Source organism: Heterocephalus glaber, unplaced genomic scaffold (assembly GCF_053883595.1).
Source record: "Heterocephalus glaber isolate CG9 unplaced genomic scaffold, H.glaber_assembly_v1.0 deba00001600, whole genome shotgun sequence".
Classification (NCBI taxonomy): Eukaryota; Metazoa; Chordata; class Mammalia; order Rodentia; family Bathyergidae; genus Heterocephalus; species Heterocephalus glaber.
This window is the reverse complement of record NW_028258372.1, coordinates 19369061-19390743: the sequence shown is the minus strand read 5'-3', so window position 1 is coordinate 19390743 and position 21683 is coordinate 19369061. Positions and strand designations below refer to the sequence as shown.

Here is a 21683-nt window from a genome sequence, read left to right as displayed (position 1 = left end):
TAGGTTTCAAGGGCTTTGGGACTCAGAATCAGCAAGCAACCTTCGGATGCTCAGGGCAGGCTAAGAGTGTAAATTACATAGGATCCCTCCAAGAGTGCTCCTCCACACTGCACAGGGCTGTCCATGGGCTTGTTCAGTGCATGTGCTCTGGGCCCAGAATCAGGAGTCAGGGCTGGTGGCTTTTCTGCTTTAAAGTGAACACCCCAGGTGGTCTTCTACCCAGGGAATTTTGGTAACAGCTGAGCTGACATCTTCGCAGAGGCTGAGTAACCTGGAGGAAGGAGGGTAGCTTAGGTGCAGGGGGAAATGAAGGGGGAGGGGGAGCAACCTTGGGCTAGCCAGGTGACTGCTCCAGGCTTATCCACATCTGTGAAAGTGGAATAATAATGCCTACCAACAAGGGCTGTTGTGCGGTCGAAATGAGATAATTCACGTGAAATTACCTGATGCATATTACATGCTTGATGTGTGTTTCCAAAAATGCAGGATACTAGCCTGGACTCAGAGGGAGGTCGGGTCCTGTATGTCCCAAACCTGCTCCCAGCAGGGATAGAGAGGATGTGTGGCCAAAGGAAAGGAGAGTCTCTCTCTCTCTGTCTCTCGGTCTCTCTCCCCTTTTCTTTCTCTCTTTCTCTAGTACTGGGGATTGAATCCATAGGTGCTCTCCCACTGAGCTCCATCCTCAGCCTTTTAATTGTGAGATAGGGTTTTGCTAAGTTGCCCAGATGGGACTTCAGTTCCTCCTAACTCAAGAGTAGGTTTCTCACTTCTCCCACCAACCGAGCTGTGTGATCTTGGGCAGGTCACTACCTCTTTCTGGGCCACAATTCCCTCCTCTGTTAAATTAAAAGGCTGGATGGTTCTAAGACTTTTCTAGTGGCATTCATCTCAAAATGCTATTATATAAACATCATATCATATTAAAACACTATATTAAAAACCCAAATAAAAAGTAAATCATTGCAGGGCAGTTCTGGTGGGCCAGGGAGGCACATGTGTGATTGTGTGGATTTGGCAGGGCGGGGAAAGTGGAATGTGTTCCCCCCACCAAGGCTCCAACATTCTGGGGTGTCAGCCTTTTTCAGATGTAGCCTGAGATCACATCTGGAGAAGGCTGGGCCATACTTGGGCATAGCTTTATGTACCAGTGACATGGCAGTAGCCTTAGAGTGGGCGGTGATATATGTTGGAAATATTAGTACATACAGTAACAGTAAATATCAGCAGCTTACTTGTCAAGTGTGGTGATAGATAAAAGAAATACATGTAGGGAAGTGTCAGCCGGGAAAAAAATATATGGCCTGCAGTAAATCACCACTGAGCAATTAAAGCAGAAAACCAAGTTATGCAGTATTTTGTTCCCTCAGGATGGCATGGTTCTGTGGCAGCTCCCACACACTGCCTGTCTTGTCCCTACCGATTGCCTTTCTGCCCTGAGGAAGAGCTCTGGGTTCAAATCTCAGCTGTGAGGCCTTCAGGGAGGTTACTCACCCTCTCTGAACATGTTTATTACATATGAGTGTGAACACTGTATGAATCATGCTACAGGAAAGGGCCACTCATTCATTCACCAAACACTTGTCAGGAGGGGCAGGCACTGCTGGAGGCTCTGGATTCAGCCCTGAGCAAAAGCAATGAAGACTCTGCAGTCGAGGAGCTTGTCTTCTAGAGAAGGGGAAAATGATAAGCAAACAATACATGCGCAGAGGGGAAAGGAAGTGCCGGGAGAGGGTAGCCAAGGAATGTCCCCCTGAGAAGGGGTGCTTGAGGGGATACCTCTAGGAACACAGGAGTGAGCCACGCAGATATCTGGGGAGAGAGTGTTCCCAGCAGAGGAAGCAGAGCCAGGGCCCCAGAGGCCCATGTGTTGGGGCAGCGTGGCCAGGGGGAGTGGTGGCAGTGAGGTTAGAAAGTTTGGAAGTGCTGAGTGGTGGAGGATCCTGTAAGCCATTAGAAGGACTTTGACTTGGATGCTGCATGGTGGGAGCCCCTGTGGGTCTGGAGTGAGAGGGTGGGACTCAGGGCCACCTCGTGGAGGTGAGACTGTGGGGGGAGGGTGGGGTCGGCTGTGCTTGAGCAGTGGTGGCCACCTGAACCAGGGAGGCAGCAGAGGAGGTATGGGAAGCAGTCCGACACTTGACAGAATTTTGGGACAAATCAGCAGGATTTGCTGACAGATCAGATGGAGTGCCCAAGGCTTTTGGCCTAATCAGTTGGAAGAATTGAAATTGCCATGATCTGAGATGGGTGGATTTTGGCAGAAGATCAGGAGCTGGGTTTGGCCATCCAAAGAAGGTGCTGAGGAGCTATGGGACCTGCTGGTTGGGGCTCAGGGCTCTGGGCTGGAGGTGGAAGGGGAGCCCAGGGAGTGGGCTAGGCGGGGAAGAGGTGAGTGGGGGTTCACTCAGGGGAGCTGGCTGAGTTTGGTGCTCTGGGAAGGGGGATGGAGCCTGCTGGAAGGTGGGGCTGGGTGGGTGTTGACCCTGGACTTAGCGACAGCACGAACAGGTGGCCAGTCAGGCATACTAACTGGCTGGGCTCGAGAGAAAGCCTGGGTACAGGGCTATTGGCAGCCTCCCTGTGGGAACTTCTGAGGAGCTCTGTTTTAAAGGCAGTAGTGAAATGGGTGGTAGATGGGGGAAGTGGGGTGAAGGGAATTTTGGTGTTAAGTTGCAGAAAAAATAAATGCTTGTGTGCAGATGACAAGGATCTAATAGAGGGGAAATGAGTAATGTGGAAGGCAAAGGGGCAGCTTCTGGAGGGATGTCACCAGGTGTCCTGTGCCCAGGCTCAGGGGGGGCTGTCTGCCTTCCGGGGGCCAGGCCTACAGCTACTATGACAGGTCGCGGGCAGGACAGTGGGAGTACATGGCAGGGCTTAGCCCAGAGCTGCCCATTTCTTTGGGGAATAGGAGGGCCACTGGCCGAGAGTGAGGATGCAGCCTGCCGCGGAGGGTCTGGGAGGTGGAGAGGGAACTGACTAGGGGAGTTTGATGTGATTTCCAGGGCCCTCTTGAGGTACATGGATCATTAAAGGGAGCCTGGCCAGCAAGGTGGTGTTTCTCAGGTCTGTTTTGGCAGCCAGCACTGGGGTGGAGAAGGCAGCAGGTTGAGACAGGGCAGGAGAGTCGAGGGGCTGCAAGGAAAGGATCAGTGGACCATGGAGCCTTTGCTAGGTGAGGAGGTCACCAGGGGAGCGAAGGACGGTGGCAGGGGCAGTGGGAGGCATAGTCCCTGAGCACCGGGGTCAGGGTGCTGGAGGACGCGCTGGAGGTGCTGTCTAGACAGCAAGTGGTGACCCCCAGAGGGCGGCTGAAGCTCTCGTGGAGGTGTAGCAGTCCCCGGGGACAATAAGGTCTTGGGAATCCCATTGGAACAAGTGGCTGAAGGGCAGGGGTTGTGTCCTTCAGGAAAAGTGGTCAAAAAATTGAGAGGGCAGAGTGGGAAGGGTGGTCTGGGTGGTATTGAAGTCACCCAGGGTCACGGCCGGAGTGATGGAGAGCCAGGAGCTGGAGTCACCAAGGACCGAATGGGGTGATGGTGGAGTGGCAGTGATGGCCATGAGAGTGTGGTGGGCTGGGCCGAGGACCTGACGTGAGGACACAGTGGCATCATGTGTGCACAGGGCCCATTGTGGGACACACAGCAGGCACTTGGTGAATGGGAGCTTGGTGACCTGTTTTAGTTTTTAATTTTGGGGGGGGACCAGGGATTGAACTTGGGTCCTTGCACTTGCGGGTTAGGTGGCGGCAGCACTGAGCTAAATCCCCAGCCCTTGGTGACTTTTTTAGTCATGTGTCAGCGACCACAACATGATCGTTGGACAGCACTTAAAATCAGGCATGTGCTGGACATTGTGCTGTAGGATTTATGTGCCCTTGGTTCTAGAAGGCTCTATGCCTGCAGGGTCTTCCTGTTGTCCTTTCTGTACAGGAATCACTCACCTTCATGTTTGTCCCTGCACTGGAGAATGGCCTCGGCTGGCCTGTCAAGAGCAGCAGGGGTGAACAGATCAGCGAGACAGGAGCTCAGGCCAAGCACTGGAGCAGAGGGTAGGACAAGGACAGAAGGCTTGGCCCTTCCTGAGGTGGACCCTGAGAGCTGGCTGTGATGCTGTGGCACTTCCCAGCCCCTCACCTTTGTACCAAGAGCCTGAGGCAGGAGGACCACAAGTTCAAGCCCACTTAGTAACTTAGTGAGACCCTGTCTCAAAAAAAAGGAGAGTGCACTGGGGATATAATGCAGTATGAAGGCCTTGGGTTCAAAAACTAAAAAATCTTACCTCCCTTAGCCTCAGTTTCTCATCTGTGACACTCACTTTTCAGGTTGGCCACATATAGGATGATGACAGCAAAGAGAGACACAGTTTCATGTTTCGTAAACTGCGGGCCTTGTTTTAACCTGGGGCTCAATTCCCTTCTTAGAAAAGCTTTTTTGGGGGGGGGTACCAGGGATCAAACTTGGGACCTTGCGTTTGTGAGGGAGGCAGGCTGCAGAACCACAAGCCTTTCACAGTGGCTGCCATTATGATGTTGATCTTTCCCTGACTCCTCCTCAAGCATACGATTTAAGAGATTTACTCATTCACTCATTCATACAGTGGGCCTTTGCTGCTTGCCTACTATGTGCTAGGCAGGATAAGAGAGAATTTCCAGTGGTGTTGGTCAGGAGAATAGCGCAGTGGGAGCTCTTGCCAAGTGCTTCCTTGGATTTTCCTTTTCATTTTGGACCAGCTCCAGCTGCTATCTCTGGGAGACTGGCTGTACCCAGAGGCCTGGTCAGGCACGGCCAGCTGGCAGGGATGTGTTTCTGCAAAGCAAGGCTAGTGTGCATGGTGCACGCAAGCAGGCAGGGCCCCGCGCACAGAAGGTGCATGGTGATGGCATTGAGACGGTGCTTCCTGGTGCATCCCCTAGAAGGTATCAGGCCCTCTTCCCTCAAGCCCAGCATCCTTCAGATTTAAGAACGGTTAGACTACTGGTTCTCTGTGTAGTAGCCAGTTTCACAGTTTTATGCCATTTTGGGCCTGGGGATCACCTGCACAGGACAGTTGTGTAGTCTACAGGCCTTTCTCATCTGTGACTTTGGCGGATCTAAGATTGGAAACTCAGGGACAGTGTCTTCAACAGCGCCCCTCCTGATGGGACAGCACCTTATTCTGAGTCCGATGGCTCTGAGGAGAGGTGGAGGGGGTCCCTGGAGGCCGAGGGGTTGCATGAGGCTCCTCAGCAAGGGTCCTATTGGCTGTGCTCCAGGAGAAAAAGGTAATGAGGAGCAACTTCCACTTACCATTGTATAAATCCCACAATCAGGAAAATTGCTTCAATTGCTAAAAAATGCTGGTGGGGAAGTCCATTTATTTTTCATTTTTCTTGTGCACTTGCCACCCTTTTGCATGAATCACTGTCGGTCCGTAGATTAAATTTATACCCCTGTTATCTTTCATGTCTCTGGTGCTCTGGTGTCAACTGGGCTTCTGGCTACTGAAAACCCCATCTGCTTTTTAGAGGTGAGAGTGAATGTGGCCTTCCCGAGGGAGAGGCCACTGGGAGCTCTGCTGTGTTCTGGGGTCTCCCCTCAGGCCTCTGACCTCTCGTCAGGTCTCATTGTGTGGGCCCCCAAGGTAGGATTTTGCCTTTGGGAGAGACCAGATCTTCTCTGGAGCCATTGCTGCCCCAGTTTCTTCAGGAAAGGATTTGGTGATTTAAGTGATTTCTTGGGAAATCTTAGTGTGGTGGAAGCATTGTTTCACCTTAACCTCTGCTTTGTGGATTGGCTTGGATGGGATATAAGAACCACAGACCTTTGAAGATGGTACTCTCTAGTAACACAGATGGAGGCTTTCTTTATCACTGTTAAACACACACACACACACACACACTCACTCTCTCTCTCTCTCTCTCTCTCTCTCTCTCTCTCTCTCTCTCTCTCTCAGAGATTAGAGCAGGGTACCTGCCTGTCTTTCCCTTTACTACCAGTGGTGAGGTTAGACTGCTTTGTGGCAGAAGCCTGGTTCTCCCCTGTGTTCTGGGTGGCATGGAACAGTCCAGAGCTCGCCATCCACTTGCTGTCCACTCTCAGCTTTAGCCATTTCTGTGCATATCCTCTGAGACCATGGTTCTTTTTCATTGATTTCATTTTTTAACACATATTTGCTTTTCTGGTTCCGGGATCCCTTTGAAAATCCGAGGAAAGCCCAGACCCCCTCCTGAGGAAGGATTTGGAGCAAGTGTGTGCATGTGTGAGTGTGTGTGTGTGTAGGTCACAAAGCCCATCCTGAATTTTAGGCCTGGAACTCTGGCTCTGAGAGGCCTGGATCAGAGCCCCTACCTCCAAACTAAAAGGCATCCAAGGAATTCAGGAGGCTAGGGCCCTCTCAAGCCCCTCTTACCCCAACAGCCTTCTTGTACCAGTCTCAGAAGAGCAGTCCTCCAACCACACCCCTGGCTCTCAGAAGAGCAGTCCTCCCACCACACTCCTGGCTCTCTGGGGTCCCTCACTTCTCTCCAGGACCCCAGGTTCTGGGGCACGGGGTGCCTCTGAAGCTGCAGTTGGCCATGCCTATTGCAGGCTCCTGCAGCCCCCTCAGCAGGTATCATTACTGCATAAGAGACCCATCATTCTGCATTAATCTGGGATTCATCATGATAGCCATGACCATAATTAATTTATTTGGTATTAATGTGGATGAAATATGTACTGTCCTTTCAGGGGAAATCAAGCTGCCTATAAGCATTAGTTAAAAGGACCATTAAAATCAAACCTTCCCCAGATCCATTAGGCGAAGTCTTTCATCCTGAAGAAGATAAAGTTCTGCTGTGTGAAGTGTCATGAATAATTAGGTTGATTGCTGTTTTAAACTCTGCCCCTTCTTCCCTGGCCCCTCCCGCCGCCTTCCTGGATCGGGGAAGGCTCACCTGTTGGCAGGCATCCTCTCCACTGCCCATGTCTTTGCTGGACCCCGAATTTCCCCCTTGCCTCTATGATGGTTGCTGTGGCTCTGTGTGTCTCTATGGCCAGAATGGGGAAAGGCGCTTCAAGGACCCCATCGATGGTTCTTTCAGTGTGTCTGTTGCTCCTCCTTCCCAGCCCTGGTACAAGGTAGCAATGTGTGGCTTCCTCTTGCTTGGTGCCTGTCCAGAAAAGGGCAGAGCAGGGAGAAGTCTGAAGCAGCATTTTCTAAACTGAGATCTACACACTCTGCCCTGCAGTGTCTCTAGGGCTTGAAAGTGTGGCTTCCTGGGCCCACTGTGGATCACTACATCCCAGGACTGTGCCAGAGGAGGCCATGGGCTCTCGTAGGTGGTGAATGGTGGGGAGGGACAGCCCTCCTCTGTGGACAAAGTGCACTTTCTCTGGAGCACCAGTGCGAATGCAGACATATGCTGTTGCCTGGCCACGCAGGGCCTCCTGGGAAGAGGTGGACTGCTGGGTGCTTTATACGCACTTCCTCGAGAGCCTGGTCCTCCAGGTGTCACCATAAAGATGAGGAAGCCCAGAGGTGGACGGTGACAGCCTGCCCAGGGCTGGACTTAGCAACCCCTCCCACTGTCCCCATGAATTGATGGGGGTCAGTTGGGCAATGTGGAGCACTGGGATGTCAGCCTTAGGAAAGCACTGGACACAAAAGAGCCCCCGGCACAGTGATGCAGCTGGTCGGAGGCCCAGAGGACCCAACGGTAAGCTGTGGTGACGGGGCTGATGCCCATGCTCACTGAATGGTGGGGTAGGAAAGGGCTGAAAGAGGTGGGGGAGAAGCCAGAACCCCCCCACCCCGCTCAGATGTCCCCCCTTGCCCTAAACCTTTTCTGCTGCCCTGATAGACGCTTCGGCACAAAATGCACAGCCTGCCAGCAGGGCATCCCCCCGACCCAGGTGGTCCGCAAGGCCCAGGACTTCGTCTACCACCTGCACTGCTTTGCCTGCATCATCTGCAACCGGCAGCTGGCCACAGGAGACGAGTTCTACCTCATGGAGGACGGGCGGCTGGTGTGCAAGGAAGACTACGAGACTGCCAAGCAAAATGGTAAGCAGCATAGCCCTGCAGGTCCCCTTCCTGGCCTTTGTCCAGGCCGTCCCCTTTGCCTGAGGTGCCCTTCTTGCCCTGTCCCACCCTTCTGTCTGAGCCCAGCCCCCTGGCCCTGTCATACTCAGCCTCCCCTGAGACACCTTCTCGGAGCACCATGGTTAGAGTTAATTCTGAACATGCCCAACCCACCAGCATTTGTTGCTTACTAAAGCTTTAATCAAGCTGTGGTTCTGAGAGTGTGCCTGTCTCCCATGCCAGACTGTGGGCTTGGGGCAGCCAGGCACCTTCTTGTCATCTTGGTAGCTCCTTGCCTGGGGCTGGGAGTGCTGAGGTTAGCTGGGAGCCTGGTCCACAGTGGACGTGTGAGGCTGCTCCTGAGCTCTGCACATCAGGGTGCATGCTTACCTCAGCACCTCCATGCCTCAAAAGCTGTAGTGAGTTAGACCCCAGCACTGGCCTGCATCACCCTCCTAGGGGTGTCCCAACTGTGTTTCTGAGCTCCCTTGAGACTGTGGGTTTATCAAGGCCAGAGACTTAGGGGTGCTGACTCCTGAGGTTTCTGATGCCCTGATGTGGAGCAAGTGGCTGATCAGTGTGCTGAGGGAAGAGGAGGAACATGTGGCTATGTATGGGGAAGACCTCTGCTCAGCCTTATCACTGTGCCCCACTCTGCCTCAGGGCCTCTGCCTGCACTGCTTCACGGAGCTCCTGGCTCAGGCAGAGGCTTGGTCAGGAAGCCTTTATTGGCCACACCTGGAAACCTGCCTTAGCTGGCAGCCAGGGCAGCTGTTACTGTTGTTGTCTATGCTCTGCTCTTGGGCAGCTAGGGTCTGTGCACATTCCACTGTGTTCCCCTCAGCGAGGCTGAGCTGGCTCTTCCTCCCACGGCCCCATCACCCAGCTCCTCACTCACAGGTGGGCCTCTGGAGGAAGATCTGAATTTGCGATTTGGCCAAACTAAAGGCTAGAAATCTCAGAATCATGAACTCATGAAACATCAAGATCCTTTTACTAAATTTTTATTAATTCAGGGTTTTACTTACTGTGGAAAGCAGCCATTGTTGAAAGCTGTGGGCTTGATGGAAATAAATAAATAAGGCACCAAAAATTTCATGTATCTCCCTCCAGATCTTTCCTGGGCTCACACACTGTGTATCCAAACAATACACGGGAAATGAGTTTTTTTCTTAATAAATGCACCATCAAATAAAGGGTCTGTGGTGATGAGGCAGAGGTAATTTGTAGGGGTCTTTCTGGGTGATCCAGCTGGGCCCAGTTCGAGTTCGCTGAGAGGGAGGGAGGGCAGGGCTGCCTATGTCAGGGGCTTCCTTAGTCTTTGGGGACCTCCTCTCCCACTATCTCCACAGCTCTATCCTTTCCAGGTAGGCAGAGGACCTGGTCTACTTCCTCCAGAGACCTGCAGCCTCTGCAGACCCATTCCAAGGCTCTTTGCCTCCATGTACTTGTCCACTCTGGCTCCTGACAACTCCATGCTGTTGCCCCAGAGTCCATTAGGATGTCACAAGAGAGTTGGGTGGCTTGTCAGGGATAAGCTGTCAATGCAGATGGACTCAGTGATAGTGAGATGCCTTTGGAACGCTGATGCTCTTCACCAAAGAGAACCAAGGCTCTACTGCTCCTGGGCCATGCTGGTTCTTACTGTCAGAGACCCCAGGTGCTCTTGGCTCACTGTCTTCTTGTGCTGTAGATGGCTCCAGACAAGAGAGACCCAAACGGAGACTGGTCATTATCTAGTTGGGGTGGCATTAATGACACTGTGGGACTCATAATTTTCTGAAAGAGTATTCACCCAGTAGCAGACCTCTGTAGGACAATGGAAGACAGTGGATTGAACAGCAGAAGCTGGATGGATATCCCCACAGACTTGGAGCTACTTGGGGCAAGTTGGGAGACTGGCTGTCTTAGTTCCTTGACTAAATGTGGGGGATAATAGCACTGGACATACAGGGCTGTTTCATGAGGTTTAAGCAGCATGAGGCTTGCGAGTGGGATGTTAAATAAGAGTGAGACAGGCAGGGAGGTGATGTGCCCTAAAGCAGCTGAAGGCACCTCTGACACGTTCCCTAGCCTTTCCCCACTGTGGTCAGCATGACTCTTGGTGCAGCAGGAACGTTTATCTGTGTAGGCTGCTTGACTGTCATTTAACTTGTTTTAATTTCTCCTTGCTACTTAAACATTCTTTTAGGCTTATAACTTCCTCCCTTGAGCTCAACAAAAGATCTAATATCAGCTATTTGCCCCTTAGTGTGAATGATTTTGTTCATTTGTGCCATCTCCTGGGCTATCTGCATTTTCAGTATAATGAGGTTGCATTTTATGCCAGGGACAAGTTCTAGGAGACCTTGCATAATTCAAAACTAACACATGTGAAGACTAATTTTCCCATAAGAATTAACGTAAAAAAGTAGAGATGTATTCTGCTAGCACACAAATCCATAACCGGTGAAGTGCATCTTTGCCTTAATGCTACTTTTTATTTTCTCAGCATTATCTCTAGTACCTTGCTGAATGCTCTTTCCTAAATTAACAGCCCGAGGTACCATGGTCTCGCTTGCCCTCCCTTATAGTGTTTTATCACATTTAACTTCCGCACCAAAGTTATTGATTTTTGGGTACATTTTTCAGCACAAGCACTGCCACCGCTACTTAATGACTACTTGGATGACATTGTTATAGGATATAAAAAAGATCTTAAATTATAATAACAGAGAATGTTAAAATAACAGCATAATAGTTCCCATAATCACAAGAAAGTCTTGTGCACATGAGCAGTAGTGGGGTACCTATAGGTCACCAATTGGAGTGACAGTTATTCCCCAGGGGCACTGTCATCTGGCTGTGGTGAAAATAATTTCTAATTCACTGGGCCAAGGTGTTTTGAAATTAAGTGATTCTCCATCAATTAAAACTTTTTTTTCTTTTTTTGGTACTGGGGATCGAACTTGGGTCCTTGCGCTTGTGCAGCAGGCGGCGAAACCACTGAGCTAAATCCCCAGTCCCCAATTAAAACTTTTTTTTGAGATAGAATCTTGCCGTATTGCTTAAGCTGGTCTCAAACTCTTAGGCTCAACTAATCCTTCTGCCTCAGTCTCCTGAATAGTTGGGGTTGCAAATGTGCACTATTACACCCAATTCACATTTTTGATAGTTTTTTTCTTTTTTGTACCGGGGATTGAACTTGGGTCCTTGCATTTGTGCAGCAGGCAGTGAAACCACTGAGCTAAATCCCAGGGCCTTTGATAGTTTTTTGGGGTTTTTTTGGCTATAATGGGGGGTGAACCCAAGGCCTTCACACTGAGTTACATCCCCAGCCCTTTTTTCTTTCTTTCTTTCTTGTTTTGATTAGCAACTGCTAAGTTGCAAATTTGTCCAGTCTGGGCTCAAACCTATGATCCTCTCGCCTCATCCTTTCGGAGTGCTGGGACTACAGGTGTGCACCACCATGCCTGACATGGTAGTTTTATTATTTAAAACTTTATACATAAAGACTGTATACATATTAAAACTGTATCATTTCATATTTGCATAATTCAAATTTACATCGGTGTCATGCTGTAAACTCTATAAATATGGGCAGAAGGGACTGACTCCTCCTAACCCAATTTAAAGAATTTTGGAGGTCTGTCTGTCTTGGCATTACTCTGTACGAAATTGCTGAAAGGCTCTGGATGCCTTCTACCCAGGAGACTCCAGGGAGGGAGTGGGTTGAGAACAGTCTGTATGACAGTGGCTCTGCTGAAGAAAATAGTGCAAGAAGAGAGGACATGGGGCCTCCACCCTGTGCCGTGGGCACAAGTGTAGTGTGGCCCAAGCGGCACAACTGTGTAGTTCCTAGAATATGCTGCCCTTAGAGGGCAGGGAGTGTGGCCCCCAGGCTTCAGAGGGTCACTCCCTCACCAAGAAGGTGGCACCCAGGTCTTCTGGCTCCAAGAATTGAAAGGACTGAATGCATGCAAAGCTTGCAGTTTGCCCTGGTGTGCAGTATGTGCTTACTTTGCTTTGGCCAGTTGACCTTTACAGCTCTGGGAATGACCCTGAGGATGTCCAAGCAGAATGTTTGCCATAACAGGAAATGTGTGGAATTTCACGTTCAGGCTGATGAAAGACCTCTGAGAGGCTGGGAGCTGAGGGGAGACAGACAGTGGGCTTCTATGGAAGGCGGCATTGCAAGAGTGGGGTCCCCATGGGGTGGGTTCATTTCTCTACTGCCCTTCCCAGTGCAGGTGCACTTAGCAGGGGAGGGAAGCAGGATGGGCAGAGGCTCAGCTGTTTCAGATGGGCTGATCCCAGGAAGGTGGTGTTCACTGCAGATGACTCTGAGGCAGGAGCGAAGCGGCCACGGACCACCATCACAGCGAAGCAGCTGGAGACACTAAAGAACGCCTACAAGAACTCCCCCAAGCCCGCCCGGCATGTAAGGGAGCAGCTCTCCTCTGAGACAGGACTGGACATGAGGGTTGTACAGGTGAGATGCTAGTACTTCTTTGTCCTCTAGCAGGAAGAAATGGTGTTCAGAGCAGGACTCTATATTTATGCCCTCTAACTTAGGGAGGCTTGGGGAACGTGGGTGACATTCACCTGGTGAATGGTGTCACTGACTCCCCAGAGCATTGGCCAGACTCCAGAGGCAGAATTCTGAGACCCAGGTACAGGGTGTCCTGCACTCCCCTGAAGCTCCTGTGGCTTCCAGCCACCTGCCTTGGGAATCCTGGAGGTTTCTGGCTTGTGGTAGACTCCCCTTGAGTGTGTCCTTTGTGTTTTGTGGCAGGTTTGGTTTCAGAACAGAAGGGCCAAGGAGAAACGCCTGAAGAAGGACGCAGGGCGGCATCGCTGGGGGCAGTTCTATAAGAGCGTCAAGAGGAGCCGGGGAGGCAGCAAGCAGGAGAAGGAGAGCTCTGCAGAGGACTGTGGGGTTAGTGACAGTGAGCTGAGCTTCCGAGGTGAGCTGGGCTGGAGGCATGAGGCTGAGGCTCCAGTAATCCCTGGCAGGCAGGATGTATCTTTCTTGAGGCCTTGTCAACTCCCTCCCTGAGCAGAGGTGTTTCCCCAGGACTTGCAGCAGGGGTGGAGGGGTGGGGGACGGAGGGGGCTTTAATGGTCTTTTATGGTGGGACCAAGAGTAGAGAAGGAGAGCGCAGTTGCTTAGACATGAAAGCTGGGTTCCCTGGGACATGGCTGTCCGTGGGCCTGAGGCTTCCCTTGTTTTTTTGCCAACAGAGTGCCTTCACCAGCCCATGCAGCTGTGAACACAGGCCTTTTCCCCCAGCCTCGTTCCTGTACCTCTTCCCTTTGGGGGGACATTGGCCTCCTCCCATGGTCCTCTAGAATGACCTATTGGTTCCCCCTGTCCTGGGAAAGCAATACTGTGAGTGCATGTGAGATGGAGAACTGGCTGTTTCTGAAATCCCTTTGTCTACCACTCACTCCATCCTGTCCCTTGCACACAAGCTTTGCAGCATGTGCTATATTCGATTTTGTGCATCAGCAACACTGCAAATTACTACATCTTGTGGATCCTCAGATTGTTTGCAAATAACCATAACTGTTTTCAGTTACTGAGTCCTCAAATGTGGAAGCTATTCTGTTGGGAGAAGGGAGGAGTACTGAACTGGGGATCAGAAACCTGGTTTCCAGTGTGGCTCTGTCAAGTGATTGGTTTCTTGTGAGCCTCATGCTCCCCATCTATAAATGGGAATACTACCTCCTCGCCCATCTCACAGAGTTGTCACAGGGATCAGTGAACACAACCAGCTGTGGATGTGCTTGGGAAAGCTAAGCACATTTGCACACATGGAAGAGTGTGGCCCATGGCACCACAGAGGACCCTGTTTATAGTGCAGCTGAGGCCCCATCTTCCTGCTCCCTTTGAAGGGCATGAGCTCCCCACTGTCTTTTTATTTTCGTGGGTGGAATGGGGGCTCAGAAGGATGGGTGTTGATATAGGATGGGAGGATTTATATAGGAATTGATGCATGGGCCATGATAGAAACAGAAAAAGCAGCCCGTGGGACAGAGACTAGAAAAGTTGCCTGCCAGGAGTATGATGCCCTGAGAGGTTTGAGCTCAGCCCAGAAGTTCATGGAGCCCAAAGATCAGCCTCCTCAGAACACAGGGCTTGGGGCCCCAAGGCCAGGAGCCTTATGCTCACTTTCTGGGCCTCTTAACAGGAGTGGGAAAGACATTTAATCTCATTGAAGCTGTCTAAAACTATACCTGGGATACCTAGAATTGTTAAATCTTGTTTTGTAGCTCATTCCTTTTCTTTTCTTTTTTTTTTTTTTTTTTTTGGTACCGGGGATCAAACTCGGGACCTTGCGCTTTCGAGGCAGGTGCTGGAACCACTGAGCTAAATCCCCGGCCCTTGTAGCTCATTTCTATTGGGTGCAGGTGGGTCCCACATTAACATAACAGTGGTTTTCTAAACAATAAACAACCCTTTATTTCTTAAGACTAAAACTGCTCAACTCTGTTGGAGAGATGAATTCTTTCATGTGGCAAAGATCCTATTAGATCCCCTTAATGAAATTCTTCAAGAAACAAGAGGGTTTATTTGCCTTAATCAAGTCATTCTTTGCCCTGAATAAGAGCTTACTAGGGAAACCAAACCTTTTGATATTAAACCTCTTTTGGAGGCAGACCAGAAGGATTCTGTACACACGTCTAAGTGTGGTCCTCAGCTGCGCTTACCATATGAGTTACCTGATTCCCAAATAAGCACATTTCTCAGCCTGAAAGCTTTCAGAGTAAATCTTGTTAGCAAGTTGTTTCCTTTTGCGAAGTGGATAACACAACCCACCAAACCTTGAGCATTTGTACTCCTAAGTGTGGCCCAAGTATCTTGGTGCATGAACCACACAAGACCACAAAGCTCTCCAAACATTTTTTTCCAGCTTTCTGGGACCTGAGACTTTAGTCTTTGCAGGTGTTTATTCTTTGTTTCCCCTTGACTCAGGCTGGTCTCTGGGTATCAGGCCAGCATATTAGTGTCTGACCTGTGCTTGGCTACAAGGCAGCTGATGCTCTTGGGTCTTCTCTGGTCATGTGTATCCCTAGGTTGTGAAGGGAAGGGACCACTATACTCCTGACAGCTGACAATAAATCTCCGTTCTTTCGTCCACAGAGGATCAAATTCTCTCAGAACTTGGCCACACCAATAGGATTTATGGCAACGTGGGGGACGTTACAGGCGGACAGTTAATGAATGGGAGCTTCTCCGTGGATGGGACAGGACAATCCTATCAGGACTTGAGGGATGGGAGCCCCTATGGAATCCCCCAGTCTCCATCCTCTATATCGTCCCTGCCATCCCACGCTCCTTTGCTGAATGGGCTGGATTACACGGTGGACAGTAATTTGGGCATCATTGCGCATGCAGGGCAGGGAGTAAACCAGACACTGAGAGCCATGGCTGGGGGACCCACCTCTGACATCTCCACAGGAAGCAGTGTAGGCTATCCCGACTTTCCAACTAGCCCAGGCTCTTGGCTCGATGAAATGGATCATCCTCCTTTTTAAACTTCTCTCCTCCCCATCCTACCTGTCCTGGCTTGAGAGAATATCTTCAAGGATCAAAAGAGACTTGCCTCTTAAGGATCAAAGGTGCACCAATGTGAATTTCCATTATTTTCAATGGAAGTCCTCTGCTGGTTTCTGGAAGGCTGAGAGACCACATTAGGCCTTGCTTCCTTGGGAGGTGGAGGGAGAGCAGCCTCATCTCACACACAGCACAGGGGTGGACAGCCTAGAACTCCAGGGATGCTGACTTGTTGGCTCTCCCCCTCCTGCCCTGCTTAGAGGCTTCGGCTGCTTAGTGTTTTGGTGGCACTAGGTGACTGTGACAGGCTACCTTGGCCTTGGGAACTCTACTCCAACTGCTGTGTCTCACACAATGCCTCCCAAACCACTGCTCTCACCAGAACCACGATTCCTGAGGTGGCGGCATCACAGCCCATTGAGTATAATAAAATGATTTCTGGACCACTCTGATTAAGCCCTGATTTTCAAAATTAAAAAGTCCGTTATTAAAGGTTGGTGAAAATGTTGATGGCCGCAGTTTGATACTAAAAACATGCCCCCTCCCTTTTTGTTTGTTGCTGTGAAGATACAACTTCTTTCTTACTTGAAAGTACAAACCAGAGAATACTTACCAGTTTTGGTTTTTAAGAAATCCTATCTATATCACTGAATCCCTGATGGTAAGAAGTGATTTTCACTGCAGGTGACTCTTGAGGTTACAGCTGGGGTGGCTCTGGACTTTCACAGACTGGCCGATGAGTCCCCATGGTGCATAGTGTGCCTTTTTAATTTACTTGTATCTTTTACTCCCCCAGGTAGGATGTGGGCTACAAAATGATCAAAGCTAGACTATGGAGAGAGTAGAACGACAATCAGTGAAAACATTTGTAGACACATTTGGATTCCAAGCATGCAGTCTGTTTAGCCTCCTTGGCAGATGCGTCTCCCAGAGATCCCCATCCTTTGTAAAATAAAATTTGGAGAGTCTGCTTTGAGGGAGTTGGTTTAGATGAGCTTTTGAGTGTACTACTCCTCCTTCTTAAAAGTGAAAGCGTCCTCTGCTGTACAAGCTGACTCAGTTGGAGGACGATCTTGGTCGCTTCCAGGAACCAGCAATATTTTTTGTCCTAGTTTGGTTGGGAGGAATAATCTAGGGAGAAGCCTTAAAATTGTCAAAAGGGTTCCAAGTAGTCCTTGAGCTGCATCTCTTTGGGTTGCTTGCTGGACTTGTGCTGTGCCCTGGGCTCCAGTCCTGCACCAAAGCCAGAGTTCTCTGGGCAGTGGCAGTGCAAGGACTCCCTCATGTCACTAAGCCTGCGAGGCAGGGCCAGTCCCTGCTTCATGAGCTGCCACTCTGTGACAGGGTGCACTTCTGTGCTATCAGGATGCTCTCCTGGAAATTCCAAATCCCCAGTTTGCAGCTAGGAATTTAGCCAGCTGGAATTTATTCCTACCCCTTGGAAAAGTGTGGTTTGCTTCTTCTAGCCCCATAATCTCTTAAGATCAGTCGGGGAGGAAAGGGGAAGAAGGTATTGTCTTTCCTTCACATGATGAGACCAAAAGCCCTAGAGAGAGACCCTTCCTTCTGTGAATGGTTGATCACTTTTGAGGACTGCAAAGATTTAGGCATGTGGTAGGCAGACTAAAGGAAGAAATAAGACAGTTTCTCTGGCTGTTGTATCATTTGCAAGCCCCTCTTTAAGACTACCCTTAGTTCAGTTAAGCTTCTTTAAAGGATAGAGTCAGTAAATTCGTGGATCAGCCTTCAGGCTCCTTTTCTCTCACCAGTTTTGTACTGTACCCTTGTTTTTGGGTGGGCTGCAACTGCCCTGATCGTTTCCTGGGAAGTCAGCAGCACAGACTTATTTGAGGTTCCGTACTTACGGATGGTGGTGTGTTAAGTCTACCTAATTCTGTGCTACTGAAATTCCCCAACAGTGTGAATGCTGTTTGGGGATGGAGACACAAACACTAGACAATAAGTCATGTGAAGGAAAGGAAATTGCAACTGTCTGGAGGCCACCTTCTTTAAACATACCAGTCTCAGCAGGCCGCTCATAATATGCAGGCAAAAACCTATACTGGGCAATCCAGCTGCAAAGCTGTGTCAGCCAGGTGACTATGTCACCTTGACTATTTGGCCTAGTGTCACATAGGTTCAAAATACTTCATATTTTTGATGTGTGTAGCACTGTTGAAGATCAATTTAAGCTGACCAGTTTTTGTTTTTATAAATGAGTTTGTCATACTTCTAATTCAGTGATGGAAGAATGGGAGGCTGTCCTCACTCATACTAATAAGTCTCCTGAGGGACTCAGTGGGCAGTGCAGTGAACTTAGCAGTAGTGTTTGGTTTCACTTGGGCTGTCTAGCTGGAAAAGATCTTGAGAGACCACTGACCAGAAGGCCAGGAGAACATTAAATTCTTTCCCAGAGTCACCTCCCCAGTGCACAGCAAGCACTGGTGCCCAGTCAGATGCACAGCCATGACAGGTCTTAGACTTGAAGCGATCTTTCTGCAAGGTGGGTTTGCATGGTGGAAGGGCTGGTGCCACTGATGAGCACTGCACACCAAGACTGCTCCCTGATACTTCTGTGGTTTGGAGATGGAGAGGAATAGGGCATTTCCTTAGATTCTCTTAGAGACATTCCTCTAGTGCTTAGTAGGCTATATTATTGGGGACCAGGCACTACCCAGTAGTTGTCTTCCCCTTGCTAAGTGACATGCATACATTTAAAAAAATGAAATAAGACCCATTAGAGCCATTTACAATATTTGGGCCTATCTTTTCACTCTAAGAGACCATTTAATACCGACTATCTGCAATGGCTGCCCAATAGGCTTTAGAGGAGGAAGCTTCTGAATACTGGAGCAAATTAATGTTCCCTCCACCTCACACCCTGAATTTCCAGTGGTAATTTGTTTAAGGGCCTTTATAAAGTAATGCATCCTGGTGAAAACGCTTCTTATGATCAAAGGCTAGCAACTTCACCCCATTTTTTTTTTTTTTTTGGTACCAGGGATCGAACTTGGGACCTTCCGCTTGCGAGGCAGGCAGCAGAACCTCCAGTGGTAATTTGTATAAGCAAAAGTGAAAAATGATTGGCTAACTCAGTGCAGAACTTTGTATTTGCCCCAAAGTAGCAAAACCATGGGAAAATATACACCCAAATAAGGGTTTACTGGCCCAATGGTTAAATCATGTTGTTGGAAAGTGGTTTTTGTTGCCTCTTCAAGGATTTGCTGTGCAACCTCAGGCAAACCCCTTTCACTTTTTGTGCTTTTTGTTTCTTGCCTCGTCTGTTTTGAACAAATATAAGATGAACATCAACTACCATACTGATAACATTGGTCCTGCAAATTAATATAGTGAAATAACGGGGAAATTATGACCTAAGCAAAGCATTTGGCAGTCCTTAAAGATTTTTTTGGTGCCATTTTAAAACAAAATCTAGTGATATAATTGGAGGCTGTTAGATCTTCATTCTTAAGTTCACTTTGCTGGAAGTATAAAAATCTGTAGAAGCTGGGCATATTATAATTCCAGCTACTCTTGAGGCTAAGGCAGGAGGATCTCAAGTTTGAGACCAGCCTAGGCAACTTAGCGAGATCCTGTCTCAAAATAAAAAATTAAAAAAGAGCTGAGGATTTAGCTCAGTACATGCTTCCCTAGCATGTACAAGCCCCTGGGTTCAATCCCCAGCATTGGAAACAACCCAAGAACCGCCTTCTTTCAGGAGGTGTTCAAGGCTTCTGATTAGCAAGTGCTGTGTTTGTGACAGTCCACCATGACACCTAAACCCCCACACAGCTCCTCCCACCTGCCACAACTGACACTTTGGTTATAACCATGGAAATAATGACCACACCTCCTCAGCCAGCAGGGTCTGGAAGGCCTGAGGAAGCTCATTTTTAAACATTGCACTTTAAAAATTGGAAACCGTGAGATGAAGAAAAATTCAATTAAGCGGAAATGAGTTTTATTTTATTGCCTAACTGCTGACGGGCTCTGGGCATGCTGAAAGCTAAATAAAAGCACATCACTGGCTCTCTCTTTCTTGGATTGGTCAGTTGGCCCTTTTTGCAGTAGTTGCTCCAACTCCACTAACACAGTGATTGGAGCCAAAAAGAGAGAGCTCAGCAAAGTCATCCCATCCACACTCTGCTTAGTAGGACCACACTAAAAGCACAGTTTCACGCTGCTAGCTCTGGTGAGGAGACAGCTTCGGGTTTGGGAGGTGCGCCAAGCATTTCTTTGCTTAGAGGCAGAGCACAGGTGGAGAGGGCAAGGACACTCCCACTCTCACCTGATGCCCACCTAGAGATAAGGACCACATTGTATTTTCCTGCTTGAGGACTGTGTTCAGCTTAATGAGCAGGTTTAGGGCTGCAGGACCTCAGAAGCTGCTCTGAGTTTGCATTCAGACCTCAAAGTCCCAGATCCCCTCTGCTCTGGATTGTTGCCCTCATTCTTCCAAGTGTAAATTTTGTACAGTTAAAAATAAATAAAAGTCCTGTTTCCTGGAAAAAAAGAAAAATAACAACAAAAAAACAACCCACTCTTATTTATTGCCATGTGACTTTGGAGAGCAGAAGCCGGTGTGTTTGTATATGCCTCCTGTGTGTTGGCATGAGATGTGTATGGTAAAACTGTGTAAAATAAATATGGAAGTTCTGTAGAAGCTGCTGTGTCTTGCTTTTCATTTGGTTTTCTGGACATTTTCTGTTAACACAGGATAGAAAGCTGAGCTGACAGTGTGATCCTTTCATCACCAGAAGGAAATCAAAAATGGAATACTGAATGCCAAACTACTTAGAGCCATGTAATAGCAGAATTACCTAATAACAGGTTGTGTGGAGGAGACGCTCTGGTTTCGCTGATCGCAGTTTCCTGGGGGCACAATCATTTGGCCTTAGATCGAAGAGAATGGGCAGCAAAAAAATCTGTTGGCCACATAATTTTTAGGGTTTGTCCGGTCACATTTGAAATCCTCTCACACAATTTTCTCCTCAGAGAAAAGATGTGCAGATATCCATATTTGGGTGAAGAGGGACAGGAGGATAGAAATACCTTATCTGGAGTCCTGGCAAGAATTTTCTAGGAAAATGTTCGTGTAAGTTTTTTCCCTGCGGAGATATATTAGTGTGTAGGCCCTCAAATTTAGCTGGAATGAAAGAACAACACTTTTTTGTTTTGGGGTCCTGGGAATTGAACCCAGGGCCTACGTTGCAGCTCTCAAAATTATTAAAAACAAACAAAACCCAAAAATCAATACAGCCATAGGATTTATTTAGAACTAGGAGTTCACTGTAGAAAACTTAGAGCATACCTTTCCTATTAGTGATTACCTTTGTGTGGCTGAAGATCCCAACACAGCATCCCTGTACAATACAGTAGCTACAAGGCACACATGGCTCTTTACACTTAAAATCATTAACACTAAAGAAAACTAAAAGTTTAGTAACACACTAGCTATATTTTAAGTGCTCAATAGCTATTTGTGATGAGTGGCTCTGGTATTTGGACAACACAGATAATAAACATTTCTATCACTGCAGAAAGTTGGACAATGCCCGTAGTGTGGCTAGGGAGGATGGGCAGGGAAAACTCATCTATCACAGCTGTTAGTTATCCTTGAGTACTTGGAATGAAGAATTCTAAAACTCCTCAGACAGTGGTAGGGCCAACATCTGTGTCATTTTGTTTGTGGCATTCCTACTCCCTTTCCCTCCCTTCCTCCTCCCCCCTCTTTTTCCTTTCCTTTCCTTTCCCCCTTTCCTCTTCCCCGCTCCCCCTCCTCCCTCCCTCCCTCCTTCCTTCTTCTTTTTTGGTTTGGTCATTGGACAGCAGCTCCTGAACAGATTTTCTTTCTGATAGACTTTCCAGAACTGTTGCTTAAAGGAGAATAAAGAAGTAAACTGGCTAGAAAGCATTAAATAAGATCCATTCAGGGAAATAAATGTAGGTTCAATAGTGAGTGTTTCCATTCTTTCTCTTTAGGCCCAGTATTCTATTCAGCTAAAATCACATAAGGCTAGGAAGAGATCAAAGATAATGCTGTGAATCTGAACCAATTGCTAAGCTAGAAGTAAAATCATTAAGAGAGATGAGCTTCAAC

At 48.7% G+C, this 21683-nt stretch overlaps 1 protein-coding gene across 2 annotated transcripts in view; it reads left to right on the top strand.

Moving 5' to 3' along the window:
- The window catches only part of Lhx4 (LIM homeobox 4), a 45026-nt gene extending 24612 nt beyond the window's left edge, over window positions 1-20414 (top strand). For both annotated transcript variants that reach the window (XM_087194404.1, XM_021265314.2), the window contains 4 exons: window positions 7823-8025; window positions 12360-12514; window positions 12818-12989; window positions 15170-20414. In XM_087194404.1, the coding sequence (XP_087050530.1) occupies window positions 7823-8025; window positions 12360-12514; window positions 12818-12989; window positions 15170-15564 (925 nt within the window). In that variant the 3' untranslated portion in view covers window positions 15565-20414. The remainder of the gene's footprint in view (window positions 1-7822; window positions 8026-12359; window positions 12515-12817; window positions 12990-15169) is intronic.
- The last annotated feature ends 1269 nt before the right edge of the window (window positions 20415-21683 follow it).